General features: G+C 40.7%; 1 protein-coding gene across 1 annotated transcript in view; it reads right to left on the reverse strand.

Moving 5' to 3' along the window:
• Positions 1-15,394, reverse strand: part of LOC138626849 (Na(+)/H(+) exchange regulatory cofactor NHE-RF1-like) — a 30,047-nt gene extending 14,653 nt beyond the window's left edge. The window contains exon 1 of the mRNA XM_069708807.1: positions 14,722-15,394. Within this exon, the coding sequence (XP_069564908.1) occupies positions 14,722-15,201 (480 nt within the window). The 5' untranslated portion in view covers positions 15,202-15,394. The remainder of the gene's footprint in view (positions 1-14,721) is intronic.
• Positions 15,395-21,211: the final 5,817 nt, after the last annotated feature.

The raw sequence follows: 21,211 nt of genomic DNA on the forward strand, positions 1-21,211 counted from the left end.
TTAAGGGTCTCCTTTGCTGATTTCCAGACTTTGACGCAACATTTGATGAATCCCTCTGATCATGTTCAGAGAAATTGCCAATGCACCTGGACGATGGCTAACAAAACCATATGTAACTCAGGTGCCGCTGGTGTACTTTTTTTGTTGTTTGGCATAACCTGGCCTTCATATCCATTTAAGATATCAGTGTTTGAACCCTTTAACAGCCACAATGTGTTTGTAAAAACACATTCCCCACCCACCGGTTGCACTTTCACCACTTGATAAAAGTGCTGCTCTGTGCAACATCCTCAGCTATCAGTGGCTATCTGTAAATGATCCCCTGCCAAGTGACTGTTTAACATCAATCACTGCAGCTTCAGCACTAACTCAAGAAAAAAAACGCCCTTTCCCAACAACACACAAAGAGGATTATGCATTGGTCTCAGGGTTTATATGAAAGCACGCTGGTTGATGATTGCTGAAACACTGTAGGCGAGTCACTCTGAGCTTGAGAGGACTTGAGTTGAACCTTTGGAATGGAATCGCACGTTTTATGACAAAGCCCACACCTATTAGTGAAGGGGGATTAGGATGATATAACAGGTAAGGTAGAAAGTACACCACTGGACTGTGTACACCGCAATTATATCATCTTGCAGAGACACGTGCACATGCACCTTCTTCTGGGCACAGTAATTGTTGTTCAACAGACATAATCTGCTAGCTGTAGGCTTATACCTAAAAATATGTAGAGTAAGAGCAACGCTGCAGCCCATCCTTCATGCAATTCATGCATTTCCTTTGTAGGAAAAGTGTTCCCTTACTTTTGCCTCTAAAGCAGTGCCTCTTGAGGAATCAGTCAAAAGATTCACGAGAACTACCTTAAAATGTTACCAAGCGTGAGGAGAAGTATCATCTTAAAGCAGCTCTCATCAATATTTTTCGATTGACACTGCCTGTCGTGATGACCCCACAGACAATCATCACTCAACTTAGAACCACCTCTAAAGACAGCTTTTAGCATCTTTCAGCTTATTGTTTAGATTTTAATGCTCACAATTTGACTGCTATTTTTGGATCACTCAGATCAGCCTGATTTCAGCAGCAGGCAGTGAAAAGCTCAGGAATACCTGCACACTACTAGCACAGAGACTAGTTAGTAGTAACTATAGCTGGTGAACATCAGGGAATATTTTGCAATCTAAATCCTGAGATATTTTTTTTCAGGAGTTGGAGGAGACTAAAACAGAACTAAATGGAGAGGTTGGGGCCAAAATCATGTATGTTATTCTGTATAAGTTAGTGATGAATCGTAAGCATCTGCTTAACGCTATGTTCTTTTAAACAACCTTGGCTCCTCAGCAGCTGCCGGGGGAGAGTCTGAGCTACACTAGTCTGGCTTGCATCGTTCTTTTGGAGCTGCTTTGGATTGCCACCCTCACTTCATGCTGCTAGGGAAAAGGAAGAACTGCGCTGGCTCGGCTTACGCCAGCTACTCGAGGCTGTAGCAGTTAATGACAAGATTTTTTTCATTGTGCGGAGCAGTGCATCCAATAGACTGAACCTCACCTCTGTCATGCCAAATAAACTACATTAGTTATATGTACCTTAAAAACTAAGACACACTGACCAGGAGAGAGAAGGACAGCGAGAGAGAAAAAAAGCAATCGCTAACTGCAAAGCTAAAGTAGCAAGCAGATCTGAATAGTTTGTAACCAATTGTGGTATTCGTGAGAAAGATGCTAAAAAAGGTGAGAGCTGTAAGTGATTGAGCAGAACTAGTGTAAGTTCAAAGGTACACTGGGTAACTAGTTGTTGTATGAAGGATTGGGCAAATTGAGATAGAACAGCAACAACTAAGAAACACTGTTACACACAAATAAAACAATATGCTTACTGCAGCACGTCAGTCAGTTATCAAAAACAACTGAAGGAAAATTCTCAAAAATTGGTCTGTTTCTATTTAATGCAGACTAGTTATTTTACAGAATTTTTCATTTACATATTTTGCAGCTGTATATTTTCAAACAGGTAAGAAACCCTGTCTTTGTATTTTATTTTGATCACAATCTGTTTGAATAAAATTCTTTGTGACACCTAACATGTGAACAGTCTATCCATTTTGTAAAAAGTATTGCCATTCAGCCAAAATAGATTAAGATATGAGTTTATTGAGAATTTATCGGGTACTGAGATTTCAAGCTCTCTTTATAAGTAAGCCATCCCTAAATTCCAACATTGATAAGGAGAGTTCAGGCAAACAATCTCTAACAAACACTTGGTACCGGCTAATGAATGTGTGAACTACTCGTAAGGCAAGGTGAGCAAGCACTATTTAATCCAATTAACCTCCACCACAGAGGAGCAAAGAACCAGTTTGTGGCACAGGAGGTGACGAGCGACAAATTGCCACCACTTTGTCTTTCCCTCATACTTCAGTCTCATCTCTGCTGATACCAGTGAATGTTCATGCAATGGGAACAAATACCAGAGAGACACAGGATATCATATCATCACTGAATCAGACCACTGACTTGCTTGTGGTTCGTAGAGTTTCCAAAAGTAGAATGGGAGGCAGAGCCTTCAGTTTTCAGGCGCCTCTCCAGTGGAACCAGCTCCCAGTTTGCATTCGAGGGGCAGAAACCCTCTTTAGCTTTAAAATAAAGCTTATAGTTAGGGCTGGCTCAGGTGGCTCTTAACCATCCCTTCCTTAGTTATGCTGTCATAGGCCGAGGCTGCTGGGGGACCTTGTTATGCACTGAGCTTCTTTCCTCTCACTCTTTCACTCTCTATAACTCATATCTCACCATGACATCTCATTAACTTTATGCCTTTTCTCTCCCATAGTTTTTTGCTTATTGTCTGTTGCCTCTCCATTCAGTTCCCTCGCTCGCGTAGTTTCTGTTCTTTCTTTTGCAGATGTCCCGTCATGGAACTGCAGACAATTGTCGGCCCCACCAACTGCTCATGTTTTGGATCTCTACGCTGTCCTTTTCTCTCTCTGCTCTCCTCTCACCCCAACCGGTCGAGGCAGATGGCCCACCTCTGATCCTGGTTCTGTCTGAGGTTTCTTCCTGTTAAGAGGGAGTTTTTCTTCCCTCTGTTGGAGGTTTTTCTCCCTTAAAGAGGAGTTTTTCCCTCCTAGCTTATGTTAGAATTGTTGAATTGTTGGGTTTCTCTGTATAATATTGTAAAATCTTGCTGTAAGGACTTTAATGTGTTAAGTGCCATGAAATAACCTATGTTGTGATTTGGCGCTGTATAAATAAAATTGAATTGCATTGAATTTGATGACTGTTTTGTTGACTTTTTCTCCAAGGACTAATATCCCAAGGCAGGGATCAAGCCTCCTGTTTTCATCAAACTGGCTAAAGGGCCAAAGTCTAGGTGTGATGACAGGACTCTGCAGGGAGGTGGAATAATGGAAGCTAAATGCCAGGCTCAGTTTCCTTTAGATCAGATCCAAAGGTTTCTTCCTGGAATGTGTAAAATCATCATCCCATTCTCTGGCATAAATTAATATAACTCACCACAGCAAGCAGGCCAGTGTCTTTCTGGCTGTGTGCAGTTGACTGCTATCCCGTGCTTGTATTTGCCTTCCACAGTTTTATTTGGTCCCTAGATGAAAAGAGTGCAGAGCTAAATACTAACACCGAGAACACAAAAAAATGACAGACACTTCTGCACTAGTATGGAGAGAATGTCTTGTTCTAAAAACAGACACCCGCTCCTTTCATCTCAGTCAGCACACCAATGTTCCTTTGAAAATGTCAGCAGTCCTCTCTATTTTTCAGGGGTGTGTTTTGAACTGCACAATAAAACCACAGCTTCAGCTAAGCCACACACACACACACACACACACACACACACACACACACACACACACACACACACACACACACACACACACACACACACACACACACACACACACACACCTCACAAACAGTGGCCTAACAAGTGTTATGTGATAGTAACACCATAACACAGGAGAGACATGCAATGATACAATTCAATTTGTTGCTGAAGTACTGATGATTTTTCTTTATCAATTAATGGCTAAATCATACAGCTGTAACCAACAGTCTGGCCGAGCCATGTTAACAATGCTCCATGGTTTAAATTTTTTTTTTTTTTTTTATTTTTTTTAATGAAACTATATACCAACTAGCTTTAGAAGGTTTGAGATGGATAAGAATGCCACATCCATTGAGAGACAAAAACACTGCTGGTTTTGATCTTTTCATTCGATTGGTTGACAGAAAGAAAAAGACAGAAGAATCAGGGTTCTTCCTGCATAGAGAATAATGAGGCGACAGCCTCTGCAAAATTCCATGCCACCCCCAGCTCTAGGGACAAAACTCAGAGGAGTGTGATGACCCCCTCTTGCCAGTTGACTTGTGCAAGAAGTCTTCATCACAATGAGGTAGAGGTCATATGTAATGAAACAGAAAGAGTAAACATATCCAACTCGAACAATTATCTTGTCTGTGCGGTGAAGTCTTAGTGAAAAAAATATTACGAGGGTGTATCAGATATTTACGAGACTGCTCCTGTTGCGTGCAAACAGTGCTTAGCATCTGTACGCACAAAGCACAGAGCACAGAGAGGCTATACTCTTCGTTTTGTCACTTCGGAAAGCTCCACTGTTTAGGTCATGAATGTTTTCCCTTAAACGTCTCAGAACATCAAAGTAGAACTCAGTGTTGACAGCCTGATTGTAGGGGACAAATTCATGGTGCACAACCCCATAAATGTCAAAGAAAACAACCTGTTTTGCCTGGTTGACCACCTTGTTGACCCGATTAGCCCTTTTTGGTTTTGGGCCAAAGCAAAATAAATAACTTTTTTGGTTTTTGGACCAAATTCTCCATGGGAACATAAATACCACCTTCAAACACCTCTACTGGCTAATTGCGTCATTGTCTTATGGCTTTCTGAAGCATGTTAAGGGTCTCCTTTGATGATTTCCAGACTTTGACACAAAATTTGATATGCTCCCTCTGATCATGTTCAGAGAAGTTGCCAATGCACCTGGACGACTGCTAACGAAACCATATGTAGGTAGGTAGGTAGGTAGGTATATACTTTATTAATCCCCGAGGGGAAATTTAATATGTAACTCAGGTGCCGATTTTGATCAACTTTTGGAGGAATTACTCATGAAGGTTATAGCTTCTCTATGCTCCATGCACGTCACAGTGCTGCTGAGAACTTTCTGAGAGGATCTTGTAGTGCATACAGCTCTGCATCTATTTTCACACCCACAACTGAAATAAATCATCACACCATAAATATGAAACACGTTACTGTTTTTTTAACAGTAAATGAACATATTAGCTTTTATCTTGTGCTTAATGTCCAACACAGCATCTTTATTTTATTATCGTTTTGTAAAATAATACAATTAGCAGAACTGTAAAAAATGGGTTGCTTATAAAAAAAAAACAGTTTGCTTGAGCTGATTGGTGGCATAGTGCCCATGTATGTGTATGACCACCACAAAGGCTTGGTTATTACTGTAGTATGTATCATTAGTCCGTGATGATTATGATTTGTTATCAGATGGAAATTAGCCTATTGGGCTAACCATGGGTCACTTACAGTTCCATTTTCAGTTCAATGAGCACTGTCCCTGTGAAATGAATGAATAACTGAAATAATCGTGACAGCTAACTGTGAGCAGTTGTGAAATTTTAGAATTCAGTGGCAATGCCCTGGATAAGCTGTGGACATATGTCCTATTGTGATGCTGCGTAACAGTATGACATCATTAACAAAGTATTGCCATTATCATGATATGAATTTCTTTGTTATATTTAAAAATTATACCAGTATTATTGTGAACGAAATGATATGGAACACCCCGCATCACCAAGTCCTCCTGTCCCCATGCCAAAGTGTCCTTGGGCTGAAGCCCAAATTGCTCCTTTTGGCAGGCGAGCATGTTCGGCATAGCTGTTGGTTTGTTAATGTGTGTGAGTGTGTCAGTGGGGGTCAAACTGTAAAGCGCTTTGAGACTGCTTAGGTAATAAAGCACCATATAAAAGCAGACCATTTACCATTTACCCACAACCTCTAGTTTGCACTCTGCTATAAGGAGCCACAGCCTGAATACAGGATTAGCCGAGTTTGAGTGCAATAGTACAAGAGGCAGCAGGCAGCCACTGTAAACATTCCCTAAGCTTGTTCAATATCAAAGGTTAATGGTTTTACAGCTCAATGTAGTTAAACATCACATCCTGTGCTTCAACCTGGTCTCTCAGAATGAGGGCTGACTTGTAAGGAGGACCTTGAACTGAGGGAGTATGTGATGAGAAAACGTAATGACTATCTCTGGGCACAATTCTAAAAGAGACAAAAGCTACACTTCAAACATGCTATCAATGAGAAGACCATTACCATGTCTACAAACCTGTGACAGGGATTGTGTGAAAGCAGGTCTTGCCAGGTTTTGTATTCTGGCAGCACAGGATGTGTAACTAAAGAGTATTAGTCCTATAATGACTTGTTGCAATAACAGAATCACTTTTAGGTTAAAATTTTTAACCATGTATAATGCTGCTTACAAATCACCTATTTCCTTTATGTAGTCCCCCTTATTTTACACAGTATGTTCTATAGTACACAGTGCAACATCATTACCTATGTAGTTTGTGTCAGGAGTCCGGTTTTCCTCTGTTTTGCCCCCTCTCCCCCTCTCCTTCTGTGTCAGTCCCCTGTCTGCTTGTTCTGTGTCCTCCTCTCCTCACCTCCTGTGTCCCCTCAGTCCCCTGTCTGCTTGTTCTGTGTCCTCCTCTTCTCACCTCCCGTGGCCACGCCCCTCACCAGTCCCAGCAGATGCAGCCACTCACCCCTGATCACCACCTGCAGGTGTGCTGCATCTCCCTGATCATCTCCCCACTATTACCCTGCCCCTGCACTCCTCTGGTGGTCGGTTCATTTGTTAGTCACCCGTCCATCCTCTGTCTGTTCCCTGTCCGTCCTGTTCCCGTTCCTCCAGCTTCTGTTCCTCCTGCGGAGCTCCCTTTTGAAGTCACCAGTCGGTGGAGTTGCCCTCCCGACTCGGAGGATTATTGACTCCGTTTCTTCCAGCGGTCCTGTCTGCTGGTCTACTGGCTGCCCTGCCAGCCGTGTCTCCCCGGATCTGTCGGTTGAGTTGCCCTCCCGATTTGGAAGCAAGTGGACACGATAAGTGCCACCTTTTGGTTTGTTTGTTTGTGTTGATTGGAATAAAAACTGTATTTTGGAACTGATACCGAAGTCTGTGAGCCTGCATTTGGGTCCTGGTAAACACCACCTCATGACAGATTGTACCCGTGTTGCAGATAGTGCTTGTTGCTGTAAATAAGGAGTGAAGTTGTATTTTTCTTTCTAGGCAGTAGAGTGGTGCAGCACAGACAGACAGCTAGCTATCTTGCTAGCCAGCTAGATAATTTTTTATATTGTGAAATATTTGCAGGAATCTATTGAGACTTAAAGTGGACACTGAAGATGAATAATCAAGAATAACCCTTGAAAACAGCATGATTACGTTGCAACAACTTGTCTTCTGTGCATGTGTGTGACAGGAGCGCTCCGGTACTTCACCATATAGCGCTAAACTCCTGGCTGAGATAAATAAAAAAGCGATAGCACTTTACCACAGTAGCAACTACCTAGAAGGGCAGGAAGTGGTTTCATCGCTGGTTCCGCTCAAACAGCTAACAACTCCTCTGCTGAAACAGGAACCTGTTGAGTGTGTGTGTATCTTGCAACATTATTGTGTAATAAATCACAAAACTGCAACATATTCAGTTGTTAAAAACAAATTCTTGAAGATGGCCATCACTGTTTAACTGCCATGATAATACTGTACACGTGTTCTGGTGTTCTACGATGTGTGTAACTGTAAATACAAATGAATTATAATGCATTTGGCAGTCTTTCTAATTGCACCATCCAAGCACATTCAGCTAGTCATTCATCACAGCTGAACAATGACCACCAACCGGTTCGGGATGGAATGGTTCAAGTAAAGAAATGTGTCCTGCTTGGTCCCCTGGAAACAGTCGGGGTGATGTCTATCGATTGGTCAATTTGAAATAGGTAATGCAGCATATTAGATTAAAGAAAAACAGAAAAACGTCTGGCATGGATGAGGTGTCAGTCTTGGAAATGGCAAATGGACAAAAAAAATTAGGAATTGGAATTGTAAGTCACAGGCATTTGCATGCGTTCACCATGACCCCTCTACAGACAGCCACTATCAAATGCACCAAGAAATGCTAGGTTAGGACTCAAAATACAACATTTTACCCCCTTTTTCACCCCAAAAAAACTCATTTAGCTCTGACAATCGGTTATAAGCTACAGTTAGTGAAAAGAAACAATTGTTAATTTTTACTTTGAAGGAATCATTTGCATCTTTTGAAGTGGGGTTACCATGCCCCCAGATTGGATAGGAATTCAGCTGCATTAGCACAAAAGCTATTTCTTCGCTTCTGTGCTGATGCGACTGCCTTCACAGTAACTGTATTGCTGTGGACAGAGCCAGAAAACAAAATGTATCCCCATCCCCAAAGACTCAGGCTCACAGAAAAATTACAGACCTGTCACCTTAACTTCTGTCGTCATTTGAGTTGCTTGTGCTGTCCCATCTCCAATCCATCACTGATCAAACCTTGTACCCCCTGCAGCATATATACAGAGCAAGCAGATCTGTGGTCTATGCAGTAAATACAATTCATCCTCCATTTTCTGAACACAGCAGGAACCTAAACCAGAATCCTGTTTGTGAACTTCAGCTACCTTAAACACAATCAACCTGGCTCTACTGCGGGACAGGTTCTGCCAGGTGCACATGGTTGACTCCATCTGATTTCCTGTTTGACAGGGACAAGTACACGAAGCTGGGAAAACATCTTGCTGACCCCCCCCCCCCCCCCCAGACCATGAGCACCTGTTCCCCTCAAGCTGCATTTTTGTACTTCAGCTTAAACACAATCGTCTTCTCTCTGTACGCAAACAGCTGCACCTTCAGTCACCAGTTAGTGAAGCTCCTGAAGCTTGCAGATGTCACTACCTTCAATAGGCTAAATCTCTGAGCGTGCCTAGGGGTGGGAGATTGATCCCATGGTGTCCTGGTGCAGCCAAACCCCTGTCACCCTGTCCAGCTCCCAAATGGACACTGTTGAGTGCTACCTCTTTCTGAACACCATCAAAACCCAGGACCTCAAGTGGGAGCAGAACATCAGCTCCTTCACCAAGAAGGCACAACAGATGATCTACTTCCTGCAGCAGCTGATTAAGTTCAACCTGCCCAAGGAAAACATAGTCCATTTCTACACTGCCATCATTGAGTCCATCCTCACCTCCTCCATTGTCATCTAGTGCACTGTGGCCACTGCAACGCATAAGGGGAGACTGCAGGCAATTATTGACTCTCCTGAGAGGCTAATTGGCACTCCACCTCTAGCAAGAGAAAGAACAGAAGAACACAAGAACAGTTTCTTCCCACCAGCACCTGGCCTCACACATCACATTATTGTAAAATGTATAATCTTACACTGCACATCTGTACACTCATCAAATCTAACACAATGAATGTGATTAACACAATTACTGTTTTAGTATTCTTTGTACTATTAAACTTGTCCATTACACAGACTCTCCATGTATGTGTATTAAACCACTGCATGTCATTAATTTAGTCTATTTTCTCTCCCATACTTTGTGTGCTTTTTTTGTCACTTTACCTATCTGCAGGTATCTCTGGCTCTGGAGTGGCATGTTTCTGATCTGTAGTTACTCGCCCCACCAACCTGCCCAGTTTTTATTGTTTGTCTATGCTGGTTTTTTTGCTCTCCACTTACTTACATTTTTTTCAACCCTTGCACTTCTGCATTTCTACACATCCAGTGGCACATGAAAGTTTGTAAAACCTGTTAGAATGTTTTATATTTCTACATGAGAAAAACTAAAACATAAGATTTTCACACAAGTTGATAAGGAGAACCCAATTAAACAAATCAGATAAAAATATTAGTTAGACATTTCATTATTGAGGAAAATTATCCATCTATTGAGTGGCAAAAGTATGTGAAACTCCTAGATTAGCAGTTAATTTGAAGGTGAAATTGTACCATCCATAAAAAGTTTTGACTCCACCAATCCAAAGGTGAAAGAAAAGGAAAAAATTCAAGATCATTTTTACTCTCTCCAGGAGTGGTCAAACAACAAAGCTGGCTCTAAGAAGAAGACTTGTAACAGTCCCTGAGGTCTCAAAAGGAACCCAAAGTAATTTCTAAGAAAGTAAAGTCCTCTCTTACATTGGCTAAAGTCAATGTCACAAGAAGAAAGCCACTGTCCTCCAAACAAAACATTTCTGCCCATCTGCAGTTTGCTGAAGATCACAATAACAAGCCATAAGTCCATTGAAAAATTTTTCTGTGAACGGATGAGACAAAAAACATTAACCTTTTGATTTAAATGAAAAGGGTTATGTTTGGAGAAAGGAAAACACTACATTCCAGCATGAGAGCCTTATCCCTTATCCTAACATGGTGGTAGTATCATGGTCTGGCTCTGTTCTCCTATCTGAGCCAGGATAGTTCCCCATTATTGATGAAACAATAAATTCAGAAATTTACCTTTGACCTCAAAATGAAAGTGTCAGAACATTTGTCAGTGGACTCAATCTCAAGAGAAAGTAAGTCATGAAGCCAGACAACAACCAAACACGTACAAGTTGTTCTCCCGAAGAACGGCTAAATAATAAGAAAGTAACTTTGGAATGGCCAAGTCAATGTTCCGACCTAAATAGATAGAAATAGAAATGTTGGGGAAGCACTTAATGGTTTGAAAATATGGTTCGTTTGAGAATTCCCACCACCATCCAGAAGTTGAAGCTGTTCTGAATGGAGGAATGGGCTAACTTTTCTCTAAGCCGATGTGCAGGATTGGTCAACAGTTACCAGAGACATTTAGTTGCAGTTATTACTACAAAAGTGGGTGACACCATATATTGAAAGCAAAGGTTCACATACTTTTGCCGCTCACAAATATATAATATTGGATAATTTTCCTAAATAAATGAATGACCAAGTGTAACATTTTGATATTATTTGTTTAATTGGATTGTCTTTATCTACTTTTAGGACTGTGTGGAAATTCTATGATGTTGTAAATCTTTGTGATGCACACATTCTCTTTACTTTTAAGATTAGGCTTCAAAAATTCTTTGAAGGGATTTCTTGGCAAAGATGGATATCATATCCTTCCCCTTTCTCTGCAGTTCCTGACTGTCTATCTCATAAAAGCAAAAAAATTGACCACAAATCACATTTTTCAAAAGAAAATTTAGCACAAATAGTCACTTCAATTCAAGGATGAATATATTAGATTTTGGTGGATGCAGGTCAAAGATCAAGGTTACTGTGACTTCCCGTTTGGTCCCATCTATCCACCCCATTCCCGTTAACTTGATATCTCAGGAATAGCTTGAGGGAATTTCTTAGCATTTGTCAAAAAACATTCACATGAAATCAAGGATGAACTGATTAGATTTTGGTGGACAAAGGTCAAAGATCGAGGTCACTGAAACCCCTTAGTCCGTCCTATTCATCCCATTCTTGTAAATGTGATATATGAGGAATGTCTTGCTTGAATTGCTTCAAATTTGTCACTGTCACCTTGCGTCCATCCAATTAATATTAATGTGATCCTTCAGTAATGCCATTGTCACATTTGTTGACATTTCTACAAATATCGAACATATTCCACCCTTCTCTTATCTTCACACATATTCTTGCTTCACTCCAGCCTTATTCACTGTATGGTTGCGACCCTGAGTTTTTCAAGGTATAATAATCGTCTCGGTATAACGGTATCACATACAGCATTTCATTATTTATTTATTATTATTGTTGTCATTATCATTATTATTATTATTATTATTATTATTATTATTATCAGTCAGAAGTGCTCCAATACAGCATTTACAATACATCAATACCCGTTTGTTTCTTGGGTGGCCTGCCCAGGGAAATCGTCAGTTTAAATAAATCTTTCACAAGAACACCTTGTCTTTTCACATGAATATTTGGCCACACAGAGTCATGTAGGAATATGTTGGTACCCTTGTGTTAAAAGAGAAGAAACCCACAGCATTTGCTGAAATAACTTGAAACTGACAAAAGCAATCGGCCTCTATTATTGGTTATTACATATTTAATAGAAACCTGACTTTGCTTTTCATTTTTGATTCAACTGAATACTTTAAATAATAAAGCAAATAAAAATAGCATGGACAAAAATGATGGGAACTTTGATTTGATATCTTGCAGCACATCCTTTGGAGTCAATCACTCTAACAAAGCGATTTCTGTAGCTCTCAATGACACATCTGCACCAGTCAGCTGGTAATTTGATCCACTCTTCCTGAGCAAACTGCTCCAGCTGTCTTAGTTTTGAAAATGCCTTCTCCAAACTACACGTTTCAGCTCTTTCCATAGATGTTTTATAAGATTCAAATCAGGGCTCATTGAAGGCTACTTCAGAATTGTCCAATGTTTGGTTCTTAGCAATTCTCTTGGAGTATCCATAACTTGATACTGAGATAGAGCTTTCTGACACTGCAGAACGTTTAGCCTCAAATTGTCTTGACATTGTTGGGATCATGGTTGAATCAAGGCATCTGTGTCAGTCACAGCATTATTAATACTAATTTAAGTACAACAGTTAGTTTGATCTATTTTTTTTAAAGTATTTTCTAGTGGTACCAAGAAATCTGTTACCTCCATTTCAATCTTTGTAGGAGAAGCTATAAAAAAATGTTTTCACACTTTCCTTGCTAGTTTTTTTTTCATCTTTTTTTCGTGTGATTAATTCGTGGTGAATAATAATTCAGATGCTTCACTTGAATCACATGCAGAGGGATGTGCAGGCTCCCCCAAGACTTTCATGTATCAGCGAGAACACAAAGCTTTGTCCGTGTTCGTGGGCTCATCTGTATCAAAAGTACCCAAAATACTTCAAAACAATTGATCAAAGACTCATGGATCGACTGTCTGCTTGCTTGTCCAGCTGCCAATCAATCTAGACCAGTCAACAAGTATGTGGAACGTGAAGATGCTGCTCAGGTACATGAAACTACTGCTTTTAATTTGATTACTTTTCAGGAGGAACTCTCCCTCTCTGAATGCATGAAAACTAAGGATTTGTATTTAAATGTGTATGTGTATTTCTTTTTCTGAAAATTTATTTTCTGAAATTGGTATCAGAAAAAGAATCGCTTAGGAACTGGTATGAAGGTACACTTTTGTATGATACCAAGTTCTACATGTTAAGCTATAAAGATTTGACCTAATATACATTTTTACAGTGTAATTAATGCAAGGCTAATTCACTACCACTTCCTTCATGTTGATTTTCAGGAGGTCCTTAACTCCCATCAAGATGGCCAAGTCTAAAAAAAAACACCCAGTATCCCATTATTTTTGTAAGTCCTATATCGAAAACACTTCCCATTGTGAGAGCTACACACAGCTTAACACCTCCACAATGAGGCTATTTGGCAGTGATGTTACACAACATTTAAATCAGGGCCTAGACTTTGCACTGGCTAAAACAGTTGCATGGCCCACCATTCTTGCCATGTTTATGAGACTTTCAAACATTTTAAAATTGTTGCCTAACCGACAACAAAAGCTTTGTCTTTCAAAAAGACAAAAAGACCGAAACAACGAAAGAAAAATTAAAAGTTGGCCACATAAAATGTTGTTGTGGTGGCAGGTCTAACCATTAGCATTGTTAATATAGCAGTAGCAACAAAGCTCATTCAAAATTTTCAAAAACTATGACATGCCTTCGTCAACTATTCTTGGGCATGTGTCTTTGTCAATTTCATATCTTTCAAAATCCTATCAGATAACAATACAAAAAAAAAAAGTACAAAGAGATGCCTATTGTCGCTGACATGCATCAAGTTTAACAAAACTTCTGGTCCGACAAGCCAAACCTGACAGGGAACTCAAGACGGGAAGCAGAGAGACTGACAGACATTAATATGACAAAGACTCTGTTGAAAAGGGGTGAGTAGAGGCCTGGCACATTTCCCTGTGTGTGTGTCACCTTTCTGTCTTTGCTCAGTTTTTCCCTGTCACTGGAAGTAGCTAATTATCAGGGGATCTATTTCCACAACAGGAAGGCTGCTGTTTTGGCTGATGAATCCTACTAGTCTAGTCAGACTTCAATATTAATAACATGGTAACTATCATTTTAAGATCTCTCACTGTCTTTGTGTTATTATAAATATGACTGCAAAATAATTATCAAGATGATTTATGGCAATTCTGTTTGTAGAATTATGGAATTCACTTAACAAATCACATTAATCAGGTATCAAACATGCTCAAAACCTTAAAAAAAAATAGACATTCTTGACGGGACATTTTGGTCATGATGGTTCCCTAGGACAATTACCCAATTTCAGAAATATAGCGCCCTCCCATTTATGGGGTAAGGGGTTAATAGCTGACCTTTTTGACCTGACAATTGTACAAATATGCCCTAAAAGGGGATTTATTAAAAAGAGCAAGAGCAATTGTGATGACACTCATATATTTTCTCAGTAATATAATATAGATACTATACGAATAGAATAGAATAGAATAGAATAGAATAGAATAGAATAGAATAGAATAGAATAGAATAGCTGTGCAGTACTTTTAAATGAGCAGCTGTGCTTTGTATAACTACCTTAGTGCTGGAGGTGGCACTCAGCCTTCCTGACTTCTCAGAGCTCTCCGAGGAGGCATCCCCGTTCTCATACGGGACACGGGTGGACTCTCTTGGGGTGCCGTTGCTCTTTGCGTCCCCGCGGTCTGAGTCGTTGTCCCCCTCGGGCAAGGGAATCCCCTCCGTGACGAACTCTTTCCGGCACCGCAGGCTGAGTTTCTCTAGCAGCTCCGCCGTTTCGGCGTCCACCACGATAAGCTCTAAAGCCCCGACAGTTGCCCGTATCCTGGTCACCACTTGCTGATGATTCTCGCCCTCCACGCTCTCCCCATTTACGAACACCAGCCGGTCTCCCGCGAGAAGCCCGGCCGCGGAGGCGGGAGTGTCGGCCTCCACGAGCCGGATGAACTGCCCGGTTTTGCCCTTCTCTCCGTGCAGGTGGAAGCCGTAGCCACCCTGTCCTTTCTCCAGCACACACAGCCTGGGTCGAAGGTCTGACATTTTTTTTTAACCGAAAACAATTTTTATATGCCCACTATCCAAAGCACTTCAGAGCCTTCACTCAATAAGACACTAAAACTGACACCTGTTGTGCACACTGACTTCGCTGCAGCTCTACTTCCGCTCAACTGAGTCACAGTTAACTTTCCGATGCGAATTCACGCCTCCTGCCTGCTTCACAGACCCACCCCTATGCACTATGTTGCAATCTTCTGTTTGACCTCAAATCCGTCGCCGTCTAGTCCTCAGGGGAGGTACTATTGTCAAGCTAAATTTAAAAAGATTAACTTGTGTCATCAGGTTTTCAAAGTAAAAGCTGATACCATTGACGCTACATGTCAGAATTTGAGTTCTTAAATTGGATCTTTTCCAGGGCAAGATATTGCTTATAAAATGTTGTTTTTACTCCAGAGAAGTTTTTCCTGGCAGTCATAAGAAACACTCCTGACAATTACAAAAGGAAAAAAAAATTGGCCCTACAAATAAATAATAGTAGAGGGGAAGTAATTCACCATTGAAAAGTAGTCCAATGTTTTATCAAAATTAAGAATTTCTGTGTTGTTTTCCAATAAGACTGTCACTATACATTCTTTGTTACACCCATGCATTTGCATTGCATTTGAGAAGTCAATAGTTAGTCAGATCTTAATTCACAGCAGGGAAGCAGCCACTGTTGAACATGAGGGGCCTCATTTTCATCCACCTAGGCGCAGCGAAGGCACAGCACAAGCGCAGGTGCACATCCCTGGCACTGTGTGGTACAGTGGTTAAAGTATAGGAGGAATAGATTATTGGAATGTGTGCCACAGTCGACTTCAATCATTGCCAATCAAATCAGTTCCTTTCATCCCCATTAAAACCGCTGTGGTGCAGCCGACTTTCAGGTTTTTTTAATAGCTGAAGGAGGAACAAATCGGCAACGCCAGCAAAACTTTACCCAGGAGGTAACTGACATATTCTTAATTCAGACTCATTATCGCTGGCTCATAATTGCTCATAATATATGGTAATACAAGTTCACCTTCATGGACTGACTATGTTAAACCAGCTGGGGAAGAGGTAACTAAACTAAATAAATGGCTCTTCTCTTGGTATTATGAGAACCAATGTATTAAGCGGGTCAAAGTTACAAGACTAAGAGCCAAGCAAAAACTTGTGTCTTATAGATGCCAAACATTAATTTAATGTCAAAGTGAACAAAGAACGCTCATCCAATATAACAAAATCAGGAACTGCATTGAGGTTTAGGAGTGAGCATAAGTAAATTACGGACACTTAAGACCCCCAATACAATTCATATTTAACACTGATAAAGAGCATTCTTAACTATGGCTGTGGGCTCACACGTAATGCTTTTTAGATTAAAAAGGCTGGCATTAAGATATTAAGCAAAAATCTAAACTAACTGTTACATGAACATTGTGAAAGATTTAATGGCACCTAACAGGCTGAAGATTGCAACCAACTAAACTCTCTTAACCCTGCAAGTCCAAGTGTGTAAGATAATTTATAGTTACCACAGAAGACTCCAAAAGCCCTCTCTGGAGCCGGTGTTTGGTTTGCAACATGGCGCTCCCTATGTAGATATGAAGGACTAATTTTAAAGTAATAAAAACAGAACAATTTCTCAGTTTCAGGTAATTATTGTAGCATAGTTTTATCCCCAGAATTATAGTTGGGCGCCAGACAGGAAACTAATCAAATTTCTACCCTGTGAATTTAAGAAGGGGTGTACAATTCCTTAGGGGAGATAGCCCAGATAGCTTTAAAACTTCACGGATTAAAGGAAGCATAACACAAACCATAGTTTTCATCATTAAATATTCATTATATTTCAACAAAACAGTCATCAAATTCAATTCAATTCAATTTTATTTATATAGCGCCAAATCACAACATAGGTTATTTCATGGCACTTAACACATTAAAGTCCTTACAGCAAGACTTTACAATATTATACAGAGAAACCCAACAATTCAACAATTCCCACATAAACTAGGAGGGGAAAAAAAAAACCTCTTTAAGGGAGAAAAACCTCCAACAGAGGGAAGAAAAACTCCCTCTTAACAGGAAGAAACCTCCAACAGAACCAGGCTCAGAGGTGGGCGGCCATCTGCCTCGACCGGTTGGGGTGAGAGGAGAGCAGAGAGAGAAAAGGACAGCATAGAGATAGAAGAGAAGAACTGTTGGTGGAGACGACAAGCGCAGGACAGAGACATGCAGCTCCATGACGGGACATCTGCAAAAGAGAGAAGAGAAACTACGCGAGCGAGGGAACTGAATGGAGACAACAGACAATAACAAGAAACTATGGGAGAGAAAAAGATGGTGAGGTATGAGTCAGTTAAAGAGTAGGAGGAAAGAAAAGAAGCTCAGCATGTAACGAGGTCCCCAGCAGCCTCGGCCTATAACAGCATAACTAAGGGTTGGTTCAGGTCTACCTGAGTCAGCCCTAACTATAGGCTTTATCAAAAAGGAATGTTTTGAGTCTAATCTTAAAGCTAGAGAGGGTTTCTGCCCCTCAAACACAAACTGGGAGCTGGTTCCACAGGGGAGGAGCCTGAAAACTGAAGCTCCGCCTCCCATTCTACTTCTGGAAACTCGAGGAACCACAAGTAGACCAGCGTACTGAGAGAGAAGTGCTCTGCTAGGATTATATGGTTCTACAAGATCTCTAAGATATGATGGGACCTGGTCATGTCGGGCTTTGTAAGTCATCAAGAGAATTTAAAATTCTATTCTTGATTTCACAGGAAGCCAGTGAAGAGAAGCTAAAACTGGAGAAATATGATCTTTCTTGCTAAATCCCGTCAGTACTCTTGCTGCAGCATTTTGGATCAGCTGCAGGTTTTTAATGAGTAATTTGGACATCCTAACAACAAGGAATTACAGTAATCTAGCCTAGAAGTAACAAATGCATGAATGAGTTTTTCTGTGTCACGCTGAGGAAGTATTTTCCTGATTTTATTAATATTACGTAGATGAAAGAAGGCAGTTCTGGAGATTTGCTTTATATGGTGTCTAAACGACAAATCCTCATCAAATATGACTCCAAGGTTCCTCACAGTTTTGCTGGAGGCCAAGACAACATCATCTAGAGTAACTAAGTGATTACAGAAAGAGTTTCTGAGGTGTTTAGGACCAAGTACAATAACTTCCATTTTGTCTGAATTTAGAAGCAGGACGTTTTTGGTCATCCAGGCCTTTATGTCTTTTAGACAGGCTTCAAGTTTTACTAACTGATTAGTTTCATTTGGTTTTATAGAAAGATATAGCTGAGTGTCACCTGCATAACAATGGAAGTTTATGCAGTGCTTCCTGATGACATCTCCTAATGGAAGCATGTACAAAGTAAAAAGTATTGGGCCAAACACTGAGCCTTGTGGAACTCCATAACTAACTCTTGTTTGTCTGGAAGACTCATTGTTGACATGGACAAACTGGAATCTATCTGGATTTGAACCAGTCTAATGCAGTTCCTTTGAGCCTCGTAACGTCTTCTAAACTCTGTAATAAGATCGTATGATCAATCCTATCAAAAGCAGCACTGAGGTCCAGAAGAACAAGTACAGAGACAAGTCCATTATCTGAGGCTAACAAAAGGTTGTTAGTAACTTTCACCAGAGCTGTTTCTGTGCTATGATGAACTCTAAAGCCTGACTGAAAATCTTCAAACAGATCATTCCTTTGTAAATGATCAAAAAGTTGATTTGCAACAACTTTTTCAAGGATTTTAGAAATAAACATCAGGTTGGAAATTGGTCTGTAGTTTCCTAAAACAGCTGATCAAGAGTTGGCTTTTAAAGTAAAGGTTTAATTACAGCCACTTTAAAAGCCTGCAGTACATAGCCGGTTACAATAGATAGGTTGATCTGATCTAATATGGAAGTACCAATTAAAGGGAAGACTTCCTTAAAAAGTTTAGTTGGGATGGGATCTAACAGACAGCTAGAGGATCCAGATGAAGAAATAACTCTAGTTAACTCAGAGAGCTCAACAGAAGAGACATTTTCCAAATTAAATGGTCCTAATTTCTAACTTAACACAAACATCACAACACAAATAGCCCTTAAATGTCCATGAAGGCACAACAATCATAAATCAATATAAAAGTCCAGATCAGACACATCCAATGACTCTTAAAAGAAAGATTAACTTAGGACTCCAGTCTCTGTTGAAAATAAGCATGATTCAGAGTGTTTGTGTCTGGGATAGGTGTGTATCTGTATGTGTAAGGTGTGGAGGGGGGGTTCGTGTCCAGGAAGATGAGGGTTAAAGATCAACGGGTGAGGCGAGGAAGGACAGGGAGAAGCCTGGAGAGAGAGTTTCTTTAAATGAGAGTTGTCTTACATCCAACCCAAGCCAGGGAGGTCCTCAGCAGCAGCCACACAGGTCCAAGAGGGAGTTGAACAATTTCAGCTCGGTCCACATGCTCCAGGGATCCACTCAGCTCCACTAGGCCTTGGTCTCCAAAAAGGTCAAAGCAGTCCAGCCGGTTCTGGGATAATCCAGGCTCTATTCTTTGAACAACTCTATCCAACGTTCTTTTCTAGAGCAATGACCTCCAGAAACTGAATTCTGTCTTTGCCTATAGCTCCTCTTTCAGTCACTCTCACTCCTCCTCAGTTCTCCTCCATGCTTCCTTTGTTTGTCTGTCTGTCTATCTGTCTGTCTGTCTATCTGTCTGTCTCTCTCTCTCTCTCTCTCTCTCTCTCTCTCTCTCTCTCTCTCTCTCTCTCTCTCTCTCTCTCTCTCTCTCTCTATATATATATATAGTACCTTTTTGCTTTCCATGAGTTCCAAGTCTTCAGCACTTGGGTAGAAGGGTTTAAGGTTGCAGACATGCACAGTTGGTACATCCTGACCTGTATCCTCCAAAACAACTTGACAGTTTATGCTCCCAAACTGTTGAAGATACGATAGGGACCTTTCCACTTTTTTGCCAGCTTGGCTGTGAATTTATCCCTGGCCCTCGACTGAGGAAAAGTTCTAACCCACACCCTTTGTTTGGGTTTGAAACTAATGGTACGCCGGTTTTTGTTGTAATTCCTCAGTTGTCTTTGTCTTGATTTTCTGTTCAAATGTTGTTTTCATCAACATCTGCTTTGAGTTGTTTTAGTTGCTGGACAACTTCACATGCAGGGGAATCCGGAGAAATAATCTTCCCTTTTAAAATTTTATCCATGGGGCTATTCAGCTTCCTGCCAATTTGTAGTTCTGCAGGTGTTACTCCTGTAGTCTCTTGAACAGCAGAGTTTATGGCAAACCTGAACTCCGAAAGGTATTGATCCCACTTACCATGATTATCATCCACATACGAGGCCATCATGCATTTTAAAGTACGATTAACTCTCTCAGTCATATTTGTTTGTGGATGATAGGCAGTGGTGAGTTTGGGAGTCACCGTCCATTTTTCACAGAGTTCACGAAATACAGAAGACACAAACTGGGATCCTCTATCAGACAAGATGTAATCAGGTATACCCCATCTTGTGAAAATGTCCTTCTTCAGGAATCGAGCCGTGGTTTGAGCTGTAGCAGATCGCAGGGGGGAAAACTCAACCCAGCGGGTAAAGTAATCCACCACAACTAACAGATATTCATTCCTTTCTGGACTTCTTGGTAGGGGACCCATGATGTCAATACCTAACATCTCATTTGGACCTTTGACAGTAGGTTGCTGCATCTTTCAGCAGGTTTCTGATTATCGGCTTTCAGACTTTGACAAACACCACAGTGCTTGATGAAGTTTTTTTACATCTGTAAATAGACAATAGGCTATTTCATAAAGTCTTTTATAAGTTTTGAAGATACCAGTGTGTCCACTGAGGGGGTTTTCATGATATTCTGGAGTATCTCTTGAACCAGACTTTGGGGAATGTAGAGCCTGTAGTGAAACTAGTTTTCTGAAATCTGTTTCTTGTGAAATACTTTATCTTCCAAGATAACAAAATCCTGTTCCACTTTTTTGTCTCCTTCAGCGAGTCGAGTCATGATTTTCTCCACATCG

Source organism: Brachyistius frenatus, unplaced genomic scaffold, assembly GCF_029030835.1.
Source record: "Brachyistius frenatus isolate BFR_SWC_R1_liver_20210118 unplaced genomic scaffold, ASM2903083v1 Contig_78, whole genome shotgun sequence".
Classification (NCBI taxonomy): Eukaryota; Metazoa; Chordata; class Actinopteri; family Embiotocidae; genus Brachyistius; species Brachyistius frenatus.